This window comes from Corvus kubaryi, unplaced genomic scaffold (genome assembly GCF_017639235.1).
Source record: "Corvus kubaryi isolate FWS band 111438036 unplaced genomic scaffold, C.kubaryi_AGA036_p1.0 68, whole genome shotgun sequence".
Classification (NCBI taxonomy): domain Eukaryota; kingdom Metazoa; phylum Chordata; class Aves; order Passeriformes; family Corvidae; genus Corvus; species Corvus kubaryi.
Window position 1 is genome coordinate 23715182 of NW_024582056.1, and position 14113 is coordinate 23729294.

General features: G+C 42.1%; 2 protein-coding genes across 3 annotated transcripts in view; one reads left to right on the plus strand and one right to left on the minus strand.

Annotated features, from left to right (window-relative positions):
* Positions 1–6754: 6754 nt before the first annotated feature.
* On the minus strand, positions 6755–14061 carry TIMM21 (translocase of inner mitochondrial membrane 21). The gene is made up of 7 exons (XM_042048658.1): positions 13785–14061; positions 12145–12651; positions 10858–10920; positions 10661–10758; positions 9318–9391; positions 7519–7624; positions 6755–7426 (listed from the first exon to the last, which is right to left on the minus strand). Exons 1-7 carry the CDS (start codon positions 14059–14061, stop codon positions 7334–7336), a joined length of 1218 nt encoding a protein of 405 aa, XP_041904592.1. The 3' UTR covers positions 6755–7333.
* The window catches only part of FBXO15 (F-box protein 15), a 29554-nt gene continuing 29354 nt past the window's right edge, over positions 13914–14113 (plus strand). For both annotated transcript variants that reach the window (XM_042048823.1, XM_042048824.1), the window contains exon 1: positions 13914–14079. In XM_042048823.1, coding sequence (XP_041904757.1) covers positions 14060–14079 — 20 coding nt within the window. In that variant the 5' untranslated portion in view covers positions 13914–14059. The remainder of the gene's footprint in view (positions 14080–14113) is intronic.

Here is a 14113-nt window from a genome sequence, read left to right on the forward strand (position 1 = left end):
ACTCACTCCTGGTCCACAGAAGAGAAGGGTGGTAGAATTTATCATAGAATCAGTATTTTCTGAGTCCCAGCTCTGTGTTCATTACCCATTTGTGTGAGGAAAAAACATATCTGCATCATTACTAACATGTCCTTATTTCTACTAAGTAAATTATTTCAGTGTGAAAGTGTGATTTTCACATAACCCTGTATAAAGCAGTGGTAATGTACAGGCAGTTCCAAAAATATCCACGTTTTTTCTTGTCTTTAAAATCCCAGTGAGATCTGCATGGAGTTGCTGCAGAAGGCATGGCCTGAGGGACATGCGTGGTATGCAGAGGTCTAAAGGACCAGCCTGCAGTTGGCCTCCAGCAAACAGCCTCTTATTCCCTCAGAAGAGATGAATTAAGAGACAAGAACCTTCCTTGGGGCTCTAAGACTGAGTAGAATGTATTTTTAGAAAGCCATCAGATGTCTGCCATTTGAAAGCTGGAGACTCCCACAAGCAGGACACCAGCTGGCACAGCAGGAGAACCCTTTATAAAAGTCATCACAATGACCTCAACAGGGATATGTATGTGCTGGTTGCTCCTGAACTCTGTGGCAAGGGACAGCAATGTAACCACATCCAAACGGGCACGTAGCAGAGTATTCAATGCTCTCACACAGCAAGATCACTCACTGGTTACAGCATTACCTGGCAATGTTCACAGAAGTGTGCTAAATCTAAAAACATTGATTTCAGTCCACGGAATACATATTGTTTTCTTGATGTTTCATTTTTCAGAGTATTAGTTTTTCCTTGATTTTGTGTATGTATTGATATTTATGTTGTGGTGGATAATTATTTTGGAGACATTTTGAACACTTTGTTTAGGAAGCACGGAGCCAGTCCTCCATGAAAAGGAAGTCCCTATGTCACATCCCTTGAGTGAGTAGTACAGCATGACAGCCATAGCCTGTGAGTAAATGGGGCTGGCTGTGACACTGGTGGTTGCTTTAGGATTAATACTTCCCACATGAAAAATGCATGTTTTTACAAAACCAAAGCCATGTTCATATACTTCCACTTTTAATTCCATCCCAAAGGCTGACAACAACCAGCAAATGCAGGACTACTTTACTGGCCTTTACCATTACAATGCAGGATGGATTATAAAGAAGGAACTGCCATCATGATTCACTCAGTCCAGGAGAGATTAGAATTGACTGGCTCTAATCATAGCACATTGCTTATCTGATTTCTTCATAATTCACCTTGAAGTATATGCCACTGAGAGATGTCTGGAGCTTTTGTACCTGTCAGTCATCGAAGGTTTGGATGGGGTGTTGGGTATCAGTTAAAAATGAAGGTGTCAATCAGACTCAACACCTAGAATTCAAGACTTGTTAGTTCCATGTGGCTTACGAAGGATCACAGTGATCTCAGGAACATCCCTGGAGACCAGCTCTGCAACATGGCTTGGTCAGTAATGGGAGGTGTCTGCTTTGAAATGGCCCCAGAACCTGGTTTATTTTGATGTTGCCTGAAAAGCTTTCAAGATGAAGTCAAGAACATAAATATATATATGTAGATAGGTATTATTTTGTCTACATAATATGCATTATATGACATATATGCTCCACATTACGTATTTATAGTGGTTTTATGCATAGGTCTATATGTGTATAAGGGCAATGACGCTGGTGAAGGGTCTAAAAAACATGTCTTATGATGAGAAATTGAGGGAGATTAGCTTTTTTTCTGCTAAATTAAATATAGGTAAAGAAGAGATGCAGACACAGATGTTAAGCACTGTATTTTGAAGAAAAAGAGAAATATATGCAGAAGCTGGCCAGACACCCCACAAAAAAGGTGTTAAAAGAGAAATTAGAGGAAAATAAATGTGTAGAATACAAAAAAATTAGCACAGGAGGACATTTTTCATGGATGTTTTCAGGGAAAAATAGTTGTGGCTTATTATGAGGCTTTTATGCTCAAGGCAGTTGACAGAAAGCTGCTGTTTTAAATCTTGAGATGTCTCAGATATTTCTCTCCACCACTATTATCCTCACCAGTGTCAGATCCCTGAATGTGGTGGCTTTGCAGCCACACAGAGGAGAGAAAGGCATCTGTACCTTGCCAGGTCTCACACCAAAAAGCTACTGGTGGCATTTTGCAAATCTGCACTCCAACACTGGGATTTGGCTTCATTTTATTAAAACATGGGATAATGCATAGCCTCAGACAGCGTACAAAATAGCAATTCACTTCCAGCTCCTCTATGGAGGTTGTAGCACTAATGAAGCAAATCACATCTCAGGGAATATAGCCATGATTTAGTATGCGCATAACTGTAATAAAATGTTGTTATGGCTGAGATTGTTAGGTTTTTAATGGAAAAAACAGGAATTAGGATTGAAATTGAAAAACAACCTAGTTCCCATAAAAGGTAAAAATGTGCTTGGATAAAAGGTTAATAGAGTTAATTGTGAGGAGTAATACAAGGCAGCAACTCATGTTAGAGAAGATAATTGTGATTCTGATAAAGGGGAATTGTAATTAAATAGAGGTTGGATAAACACGATTATCCTGGAAAGGTTTTCCAGCACAGTACTGGGAGGTTTTAAGATGTGGAGGCAGACGCCTGTACGTGATCTGGAAATAGAGACAACGCTGCTGCCAGCCCTGCTGGGTGCTCACCACTGCGGCACACTGCCCACGCTGCTGCTCTGGCCAGCAGCACCAGCAAAAGGCAATAAATTGAGCTCATTCTGAAGTTTTGTTCACCTGCAACTCTAAGTGGCAAGTGATCTCCCTGTCTTCATCACAACCCCCAAGATTTCTCATTTCTGCTGGTCCCCATTTCCACCCTCATCCTGCCGTGGGGGGAGTAGCTCTGGGTGCTGGCCAAGGCTGATCTGCCACAGGATGGCTCTGGGCTGGAGCAGGTGAGGGCATCCCTCCCTTACTATGCTTTTTCCATAACATAATTTTTTTTACACGGGTATTAAAATGAAATGCAGTAGTTTGATACTCAACACTGAGAGGCAAACAAAGGCTTTCCACAGTGATCTATTTTACTAAAACAGGTATTTGTGCTTAATATTTTTATATGCTTAGTTACAAATGTTCCACAATAACCTATATGAGATGAAGAGAATCATATATAGCATATTCCTCCCAGGACAACCACAAGAATTCCAAAGAAGCTTTTTTGGTTGTGTTTCCTTTGTTTCCTTTAAATTGCAAAATATTTTTGCTACATTTTAAACTTTTAACTATACATCATTAAAAAAAGTATAAATATACTGAATTTGAATACAGGATGGTATTAATTCACATTTTTCTATAGTTCCTATATATTATTTTACATAACACATGCACATAAAAAACCCTGAGAACTTACTAAGAAAAACTATCAAATACTTCTGCTGTTCAATTATTTATAGTACTGTTTGGAATCACTGTATATCATGACGATATACATTCCCAGATGCCTAAGGAAAAATTCTACTGGAGTTCTATTATTCTCTATTTGGAGCACATGAACGTCTCTTGAGGGACTAAGCCTTTTCTCCCTTCTCAAAAAAAGAGGAAGAAGATCTTTTTGCTTTCAAATTTTTGTTTTTCCAGCACCAGCTGTATTTCAGATCTTCAAGCACACTTCACAGCCCCATATAGAGAGAGCAGTTATGAGCCCTGTCACCTTTAATCTTGCCCCTTCAAAACTTTTCCCTTTAAATTTTCTCTCCAATCTCTGTGCTTGTGTATTTCCATCAGTTTACAAGCTGCAATGAATCCTAAAAGTGGGCTTGGACTCAAATGTGTCCTTAATGTTGCTTGGGCATAATCTCTAACAGGTTAGGTTGCTGACAATATCCATATTGGAATAATCCTGCCAAGTATTAGGGTGGATAGCATCCCTTGTCATAGTGAATGAGACTGAGAGCAAAGTGATTGAAATTACTTGGAAACTCCCAGCACATCTTCTTTGGCTTTTTCTCTCTGCAGTTGGCATGTGATGCAGTAATTGTCTTACTCCCATTCCTGTCTTCTCTGCTAGTTAAGTGAGTTTGTTGAAATCTCTTCTATCAGACACGCATTTGTTTGCAGCTAAGATCATGACTCTATTGCCTAAATCAGTTGTTAAATTCCGTGCTGGAAATATTTAGGTATCAAGGTTATTTTTAAACCCAGTCATATACAACACCACTTTTCCTCCCCAGTCTAAAACTACACTTTCTTTGCAAGAGCTTCTGTTTATTGAAGCTTAGTAAAAGAGTAATCATTTTTTCAATATTTTAAAGTTTCCACTGAGTTCATTTCCTGGAGGGATATTTCTTTTTGTCACCATACAGCAAGCATAAACAGGACCTAGAATCAAACACAGGTCATGGAGATGACATAGTAACATTATTCCCACAAACCAGCTCTAAGGATATCAGCTGCCTATGCTGCATACACAAGCTTTGGCAACCCACAAAAATCAGTGCTGGGATGGGAAAGTTAAGACAAAGTTGTACACCTACCTAAAACACATTTTGAGTAGTCTGCCACAGAGGGCTTCTGGAAAAACCACCTTTCACTGGTGACGTATTTTCATTTCCCAAAGGAGAGGGGGGTTTCAAGAATATATACTTTTATTAATTCTGCAACAATCAAAACTGAACCCTGGAAAACGTTTAATTTCCATGAAAACGTCATTGCTTTGGCTCTGACTTAATGGCAGTGATTTTTTCCCAATGCTTTAGTAACAATACCATGAGACTTTTACATCAGAAAGTAACTGCCACATGCTGTAATTTTGTGTTTTCCCAAGAGAAGAAGAAGAGCTTTAAAAAGGAAAGAGTGAAATGGTTTCTGCTGCTGTTTACCAACAACTGAAGGAGAAGCTTTCAGTTACTTTGCTGTCTCCCCAGCCTAACATCCTCCAGTGAAAGGATGGAACACGGAGCTGCCTGCCATGGAGAAGGATCTCTGCCTGACTTATGGGTAGCACAATGATCCAGTGAAGCAGGGGCAGCTTCATAAGGAAAGCTGAGGCTAACAGTCTTCAGAATTACAAAAGGGGTGTTCTAAAACATTATGTTTAAACTCAGTGAATGCAGCTGTTCCCCTTCAGTGCAAACTACCACCAGGAAAGGTGATACTGCAGAAGAGATCGATGTTCTCTATTCCAGACGTCTTGCTCAACTGATTGTCACCTCATTTTGATTAAGGTGTCTCCACATATGTGTTTGCATGAAACAGAATTTAAGAAAATTTTGCAAGCATGGATGCCAGCCTGGTTCACAAAGACCAACAGAACTTCAGCCTCAGAAGGAATATGGAAAGAAGTAATTAGTTCCCATAAGACTTCTGTTAGCAAAAAATGTTTTAACTTTTTTTTCTGCAGACAACCTACATCCCTATGAAGCTTTAATACTCCTGAAATTTCATGGGGCTTAAATAATCTTGCAGGTGATAGGTATTTAGCTAGTACAAAGGTGATAAATCAAGCTATGAAGTTCTTCTTTTCATTCTTCACTGATGAGATATTCCTAGAAAAAGGATTCCAAAAAGCTTTCCTCCAGTGAGATTGGAAAGCATTTGAGCCTTGTATTTGTAATTTGTTCAAATTAAGAACACTAATATATCTAAGCTCAGATAAAGGTGGATTTCTTCTGCTACTTTTTGTCTTCATTTTATCAAGCATATTCTCAGCTTTTTCACAACACAGAGAAGTGGGGTCCTTTGGAGTTGTGTCCCCCATTCTTGAAATACAGAGAAGCATCCTGGTAGATCTGCTTAGCTAGAAAGGTGATGCAAGCAGTAAAAGAAAATAACATGGAGCACTTTATGGATGAAGGACACACCCTGATAAACCATGTGTGTTTATCACATGTAGATGCAGACAAAGTGGGAAAGAGAGAAGTTAAATGGAATATTATGGTTTTCAAAGCATTTTGAAGGTGATGATATTTAGAGCTCGACAGTTTTCTTAAAGAGACACCAGTGAAGATCTCAATGACCATTTAGCTTTGTGAACATTTTCTTGTGTATGCCCATCTCTCTTACCACTGCATTTAGCCAGTGTTTTGGTGTCAGAGCTTAAAAACAAAGTATGATGAAGTACCATAGTTCCTGGACACTTAGGTTATTCCACAAAAAAGGCAATTCCAAAGGAAATAACAAATGTTCTCCTGAACTTACCACTTTTAGAAATAAAAAGCCCCTCTATAAATATGGCCGTTTGCCAACAGGAGTAACTAGCACTGCACAGTAAGAAGACCACCTGTGCTACACGATTCATCCAGGGGCACAGCCCATGTCACCAATCAGAAGTATGAAAAAGTCAGGACTTAATTACAGACACTGTGGTTTCTCTCTTTTCTCTGTGGAAGCGATGATGTTGAAGGAGGTGACCAACAGGGAAGAAGACTGTAAAGTACTGCAGCTATATTCACTGAATCACAGAATCATTAAGGCTGGAAAAGACTTCCAAGATCATTAAGTCCAACCAAATACCCCTATGTCACCTAAACCACAGCACTAAGTGCCATGTCCAGTTGATCCTTGAACACTTCCAGAGATGGTGACTCCACCACCTCCCTGGGCAGTCTGTTTCAATGCCTGACCACATTTTCAGTGAAGAAATTTTTCCTGATGTCCAACCCAAATCCCCCATGACACAGCTTGAGACCATGTCCTCTTGTCCTGTCACTATGTGCCTGGGAGAAAAGGCCAACCCCCACCTTGCTACAAACATGCAGAGCAGCACAGCAAACACTGGAAAGAGCAGATGGTACTGATGTTCTGTTTGCTGGTAATTTATTGAGGAGACACCAATATTGAAGTCTTTATCTTCTGTTGTTTTTCATGGGTCTGTCTCTCCACCATTCCTACTCTTATATACCTAGATCTCTTTTGCATCACTAACATTCTTATTTTACCTTCTTACCTAAAAAGGTATCCAAAATGAAAACAGTAGAGTTCTGTCTACAGTTAAACTACCCCTTTCTTTATTGCAGTAGTAGGGGGAAATCCAAGCCAAGGAAGATAAAAAACTCCCAGTCCGAACCTAAAACCTTGGAAAACTCAGGTTTTGGGTGTGCAGAAGCATTATTCAGCATTAAACTGTTTATTAGCAGGCATTATTTTCCTATGTCAAGAATGTCTGCCATGATAGCTCTGCTAGATTTCATTGGTTTCACTTTAAATCCCGTATCTGTTATTATCAAAAATCCTTAGAGGAGGCCCTGAGAGGCTACTTCCTGTAACACAGCCCTGAAGTTGCGGGACACAATTGGCAACACCACACAATCACGTGTAGACTGGCTACTCCAGCATTATCCAATGCTCAGTGAGATAAGGCAGCAGCTTTGATCGTTGGCTATCTGTTGTCCTCTATGACAATGGTTCTTCTCGGATAGGTCTCAACATCCACAAATATGTAGCGGGTCTCAAATTTTCCTGTTTCAAGATTCTGAAAAGAAAACAATTTAAGAGTGTTTTTTTCTCTTTGGTAGTTTAAGTTCAAGACTAAGCTTGTTAGGTGTATGAAGCAATTGTACATACCTCTTTGACTTCCACATGGACTGTTCCCTGTTTCCCTGATTCAGTGCCCTCAATATAAAACTTCAAACGCATATGTTTCAGTCCATCCTTTACGTATTCAATGTGACTAAAAACAGCAAAACAAAACAAAAACCCAACCACCCAGCAAAGATACAGATTATATGCTAGTTAAGACTTCAAATTAAAACTTACTTAGAGGAGTTGCTTACTTATTTTGTAAGAAAGTGTATTCCGGTGGTGTCCTTATGCTACCTTGGGTTCCTTCTCTACTGCTCCTCTCAAGCTTTACTGTGAGTGCCTAAGGACTAGTGGAGTTAGAAGAGCTAATTAGCTGCTGAGGATTAAGAGATGAAATGCTTAAATGTGCTCACCCCAGTCCTCCTCTCAAAACTGAAAAGCAATCCAGTGCTGAAGACTATGGAAATTCCTTGTATTTATTCTAAAAAAACCCCAGATTTGGAGCCTGACATCTAGAAAAGGACCCCACATCACCAAGACTTCCAGAGCTTTTTTAGGCACTTCAACAAAGTTATCAAGCCAAAACACACAAAGCATGTTTTTTCAAATTAATTACCAGGTTGGTTAAACCACATCAAAACAAACACTTTACTATGTGCTTTACTTACTTTGGCAATAATTTTGTTCTGCTGAAATGGTGTAACTTTGGCACTGATATGAGATCTCCAACATAAACGCTGGTATTTAGACTGGAGTTGGGTTATGCTTAAGTATTAAATAAATAGCACATCACTTTCAAAGTGACCACTTTGGGAAACTAATAGTCCGATGGGAGTTCTGGTGCCAGTTTTTGTTTCCTACTGAAATTACTAACTGCTGTTTACCACCAAACACTTATTTCCATCAGTCATGCCCAGGTACACACTGTGGATTAAACTTCTAATACAGTTTAAAGTGACTTGATGAGGTAGAGAGAGCAAATATGAATGAAGAGCCTTACTGCAGTAAATTTACATTCAAGGTGTTCATACACAAAAAAACCCTGTAGATTTTTGAGACATTTAAGATCATCCTTATACTGCAGATGCAAACTTTACAATCGTACACAGTTCTCAGCTCAAATATTTATTTAAAATACTATCAAAATCAAAATGATTGAAATTAAATACTAAGAAAGCTGATACATAATACATTTACTTATTTACAGAGAGGTGCTCAAAATGTTTGTGCACATCAATTTCATTTAGCAGCTTCACTTTAAACACTTTTTCAGAGTCTGGTGAAGAGATAAAGCTTCAATCAGTAAAAGTCTCTTTCCTCTAGACAAAATAAAAAATCTCAATTTCACGGTTCAACCTGTGTATCTGGGCCTATGTGTCTCATGCTATATGAAACCTCATTGAATATATTGCAGCCAAAGAGCGTAATAAAGGCAAAGCAGGGAGGTCTTACATTTTGTAAAAAATAGTTGTTGTTTCTTTCAAAAGGAAAGCAATGGACACACTCATGAAAGGTTTAGGTGATAGATGTTCTGTCAAAGGCACAGCAGAGATGTGGTCTCAAGTACCAAAAAGCATTCTGCATATCAGCTCAGAATAGTTTCAGACTGCAAACTTCAGCCAGATTCCTGCTCCACTCATGCATGCTTAGGCCTCTGTACTACTCTCCTCAGACTCATCCTATTTTTTGGGGAGACCAGGTACCGCAAAAAACTTCTATGTTCAATCAAAAGTGACAGGATACGTCACATACAGTTCGTCACTCTAGATCGAACTTGTCACCCAAAAATATCTTTGCTGTGCACAAACTAATGTCTTTATGGGGCAAGCACCAAGGGGTACCTGACACGCTGTCGTCTTCCTCTTCTTGTTGCCTCACCATAACCTTTGATAGAGTCACCAAAAACACCAATTATCTACAAGAGAAAAGAGGTTTGAGTTGTCAGAAGGGATCACACACAAACAGACATTCCAGTATCAGCTCACACCTCTGCTGTGAATGCATCTTCTTTTAACAAAATGCCCCTAGAGAATCTAACGTGTCGAGAATAGAAGAGTTTATGAAAGAGAACAGTTTAAGGAAAATTCCTCTGTATTCCAGCCCTTTTTTTTTACAGTCCCATATTAAATGTCTAAAATAAATCCTACTGATAGCTTCCATTTGTACTGTTCTCTGAGATGAAGACGTGTAAACTGACATATTGTGTAAAAAGGAGAAAAAACATGAAGTATTTGCTCATGGCTCCTTCAAGAGAATACGTTTTGAAGTTCAAAGTGCAAATGTATTCCCCTAGACATTCTCTAACAAACACTACTGAATAAGAAATCCAGTAATTTTTTTTCAGACCTATAAAGTCAGAGTGGATTAACTTAGTCTTAAACTTACTTTAAATTTGGTTAGAAAGGGAGGTTAAGTTTTACTGTGCAAGTACGGGAAAGAAGGTTTAATTCTACAAACTTGTTCCAAAGCAGTCTTCATTTTTATTCTAGCCACGACTTGTTGCTAGAATAAAGGCATTTGTGGTGACCTTGTTTGAAAGATTTTTCGTCTGAAGTAGTGTTTTTTAAAATCTGGTTTTACACTGATTTTCGTTTACACCTACTTATGATGACTGTGTGATCCCATGACTGTTCTCTGTCTCTTTTCCTGTTAGCCACAGGAATGCTAATTGTGCTTCAAATGAAGAATTTAAATTCCTGAACGTCAGTGCAGTGCTTCACAGAATGATAGAACCATAGTGAAGTCTCACAATAGAATGAGTGTGCTGAGAAAAGGCAGCAGGTTAGATCCACAGAACTTAGCGGGACCAGCTGCCTCTCTGACCTGCACAACTCAAGTGTTACATTTAGCAGACACTCAGGTATGTCCTTAAAACTTTCTGTATGGTGACACAAGCACATGCTCTGAGGGCAGATTGTATTTCCATCGGTTTTTGTGCCGTGGCACGTTCACTTGGCTTCTAGCAGGCCAGTCCACGAAGGCTCAATGCTTGCAATGACTTCTCCTAATGCAGGCTCCGCTCTGGAGCTGACCCACCCCATGCCAGCTAAAAGCACTTGCAAAACTGCTAAGCACCACGTGGGTCTTCCCACAGCTTGTGAGATTCCTTGCGTGAAGTTTTGACTTGAAGAGAGACAGTAACTACTGAGAAACATAAACTTATGGCTAAAGTTTAAAAACCAACCTCAGGGTGAGATCTGCATTTCTCCAAGGCATCTCCGTAGATCTTATTTGGACTAGAAGAAGAGAATAGCTCTTTAAAAATCACATAGAACAAACCACCTGTAACAGAAACAACAGCAGATGAAATGAAAATTTATCAAAACAGATGGAATTAAAGGAAAGTGTCTTCTGATAAAGAACATAATTAAAAAAAATAACCTGTAACACCAATTCCAACAAGCACCACAATAAAATAGGTAAAGTCTCTTCCAGCTTCTTTCACTGAAATTAAATAGAAAACAACACAGAAGTTACAACCTTGCATAGTAAGACTTGTATGACTTTCTTACATAAATGCTTTTCTGTTAGTCTGCAGCTCAAATAACATTTTGGCAGAAGAAAAAATTCCAGTAAGTTTCCATAATGCCTCATCACTGTAAAAGAGATCATGGAACATCTCTTGTATTGTACAGGGCATGTTTACTCTCTGTGTTAAGCCTTATTAATTCCTGTTTGCTAGATGTTTTCAAGATCCAAAGTAGCAATTACTGCTACTTTTTTTTGGGTATACGAGAGCCAGATTTTTTAGGAACTAATGAGGTATTTAGCACTGCAGTATTTAAACTACCACCTCAACCCACAATCATTGCAATCCTTATGTAAAGAAAAGGAGAAGTAAAAATAAAAAAGTGAAAGCTTATAAATTGCACATACAAAAAAAACCTGATTTTATGAATTAGCAATCAATAGAACAATAAAAGGGGGAATAGTAGACCAAAGTATGTATTTTATTTATTAACATAATTAACTGCTGTTTATCTGATTAGTTTTTATCTTTCAATTTTTATCTAAAGTACAAGTGTCAGTACACGCTGCAAAATACGTCATATAAAATTCTCTGTTTCAAAATGTTTGAGTACTTGGAAAGAAACTACTAACTTTTAGTGATAAAGTGTGCATTTCAGTGGAGTACAAGTTATGGAGGAAATGTTAATAACTATTTCTCCTGCAATTTTCTAATCAGTTGAAGGTGTGTTTCATAAACCATTTCAAAGCATAACATTTCTGAGGCTAATTATGTAGTAACCACTTTTCACTGAAGTGAATGAGACCAACCAAAGTGAAGGCAATCCATAAAGAAACTACTATCACATGTAGAGCTTTGACAATGTTTTTGGAGGTGAACTTGTTTCAACAGCCCTACAGACAGGCTGCATGTGATAGGTTTTCCTTCTGAAATGGAAAACTAGAGGCTATTACATCTTCTGCCTGATAATGACTTAAATCAACAGGCTGTTTAGAAAAAGTCACATAATTTGTTCTGATTGTGCAATGCACACGTAGAAATATAACAGCTGCTCCAAACAATACGATGTGAAAAGAAACCAACTTGGTGTGCTGAGTTTTTTTTTTTCCAGATACTTGAGGTTTGAAGCTACAAAACGTCAGCTGCAGAAGGAACTGTCTCCAGCCCTTCTGAGCAGCACACAGCATCCCTCGCCTCACCTTTCTGAGCCGCCGACACCAGCGTTTCCTCGTTCAGCGCCCTTTGCACGGACACATCTTTGCTATTTTTGCCAGGTTTTTCAGCTCTGAGCCCTCCCGCCTGCGTCCCGATGCTCTGACGGGCGGCCCAGAGCAGTACCGGGGGCTGGTGCCGCCATCTCAGGCAGGACCCGGTCCCGGCCCCGGTCCCCGTGCCCAGGAGCGCCCACCCGCGACTGGCGAGCAGCCAGCGGCCCAGGCAGCTCCGCCCGAGGGAGGCGGGGATCGTCCCCGGCAGCATCCCAGGCACGGCTCCCGCCGCCCTTACAGGGGCCCGGCCGGGGCAGCCGAAGCGAACGGAAAGTTTGTGCCGCTCGCCACCGCTCTCCCGGGGGACCTTCGGGGAAGTGCCCCCAGCGGCCGCTCCGCAGCTCAGGAACCCACCGGACCCTTTACCGCCGCTGGCCGCTGCCCCGGCGGAAATGTTTAGGACGGCGGAGCAGCGAGCGGCGGCGGCGGCGGCGGGCCCTGGGAGAGGTAGTTTGAGCGGGCGCCCTCTCCCGCCAGCCGCCGGGAGCGGCTCCCAGAGAGGTCACTACAGCGCCCGCCATGCCCAGCGCCGCCACTGCCACAGCCACAGCCCGCCCTCCGCAGGCGGGACTCCCGTCCCGTTTCACGAGGTGCGGCTGGGGGTTGCTGGCGGCGCCTGCGGTCCCGCTCACCCTTTTAAAGCCGTGTTTTTATACATACTTTTCTTGGTTTTGCACACATAGATGCGTTAAAGGGATGGAGCTGACGTTTCCACGGATGGAGACGGCAAGAGGGATCTGGGCAGGCTAAATCGATGGGCCGAGATCAACGGCTTAAGGTTCAACAAGGCCGAGTGCCGGGTCCTGTCTGCAACCCCAGGCAGCGCTACAGGCTGGGGGCAGAGTGGCTGGAAAGCTGCTGGTGGAAAAGGACCTGGGGGTGCTGTTCGACAGCAGCAGAACATGAGGCAGTGTGTGCCCAGGTGGCCAAAGCCAGTGGCTTCCTGGCAGGTATAAAGAACAGTGGGGTGAGCAGGACTAGGGAGGTGATTGTCCCACCGTACTTGGCACTGTTGAGACCACACCTTGAGTGCTGTGTTCAGTTTTGAGCCCCTCGATTTAAGAAGGACATTGAGGTGCTGGAGCGGGTTCAGAGAAGGGCAAAAAAGCTGGTGAAGGGTCTGGAGAACAAGTCTGATGATGAACGGCTGAGGGAACTGGGGATGTTTAGCCTGGAGAAAAGGAGGTGCAGGGGGACTTTATCACTCCCTACAAATCCCTGAAAGAAGGCTGTGGCCAGGTGGGGGTCGGCCTCTTCTCCCAATTAGTAAGTGATAAGACAAGAGGAAATGGCCTCAAGTTGCACTAGGGGAGGTTTAGGTTGGACATTAGTAAGAATTTCTTCACATAAAGGGTGATTGAGCACTGGAATGAATTGCCCAGAGTTGATGGAGTCGCTGCCCCTGGAGGTGTTTAAGGAAAGACTGGACTAGGCACTTAGTGCCGTGGTCTAATTGACACCGTGGTGTTTGGTCTTGGTTGGACTAAATAATCTTAAGAGGTATTTTCCAAACTAATTCATTCTGTGATTCTGAGACCCGAGAACAGAGTGCCCGAGAGCCCCGGGCTCACGGTGGGGCGTGGGGCGGGGGAGCCGCCAGAATGCTCGTGGCGGCAGCGCTGCGGTTCCGCAGGGCGCTAACGCTTCCCGAGTGCCCCACACGGGCGTGCTCGGGAATCCAGCCCCGCCTTCCCCGAGCCAGCGGTCCCGGACACCGCCTTCTTCGGGCTGGCGCCGTCCCACCCCGCCCCAGGGCGTTCCACGGCGGGTGGCAGCGCCCACTCCTTCTTTCCCTTCCCTCCCTGGCGCTGGTGCGAAGCCGTCGCTGTGGCGCGGCGGAGCGGCCATGGCGACGGGCCGTGGCAGGTAACCGGGGGCGCGCCGAGTGGGGCTCTGCCGG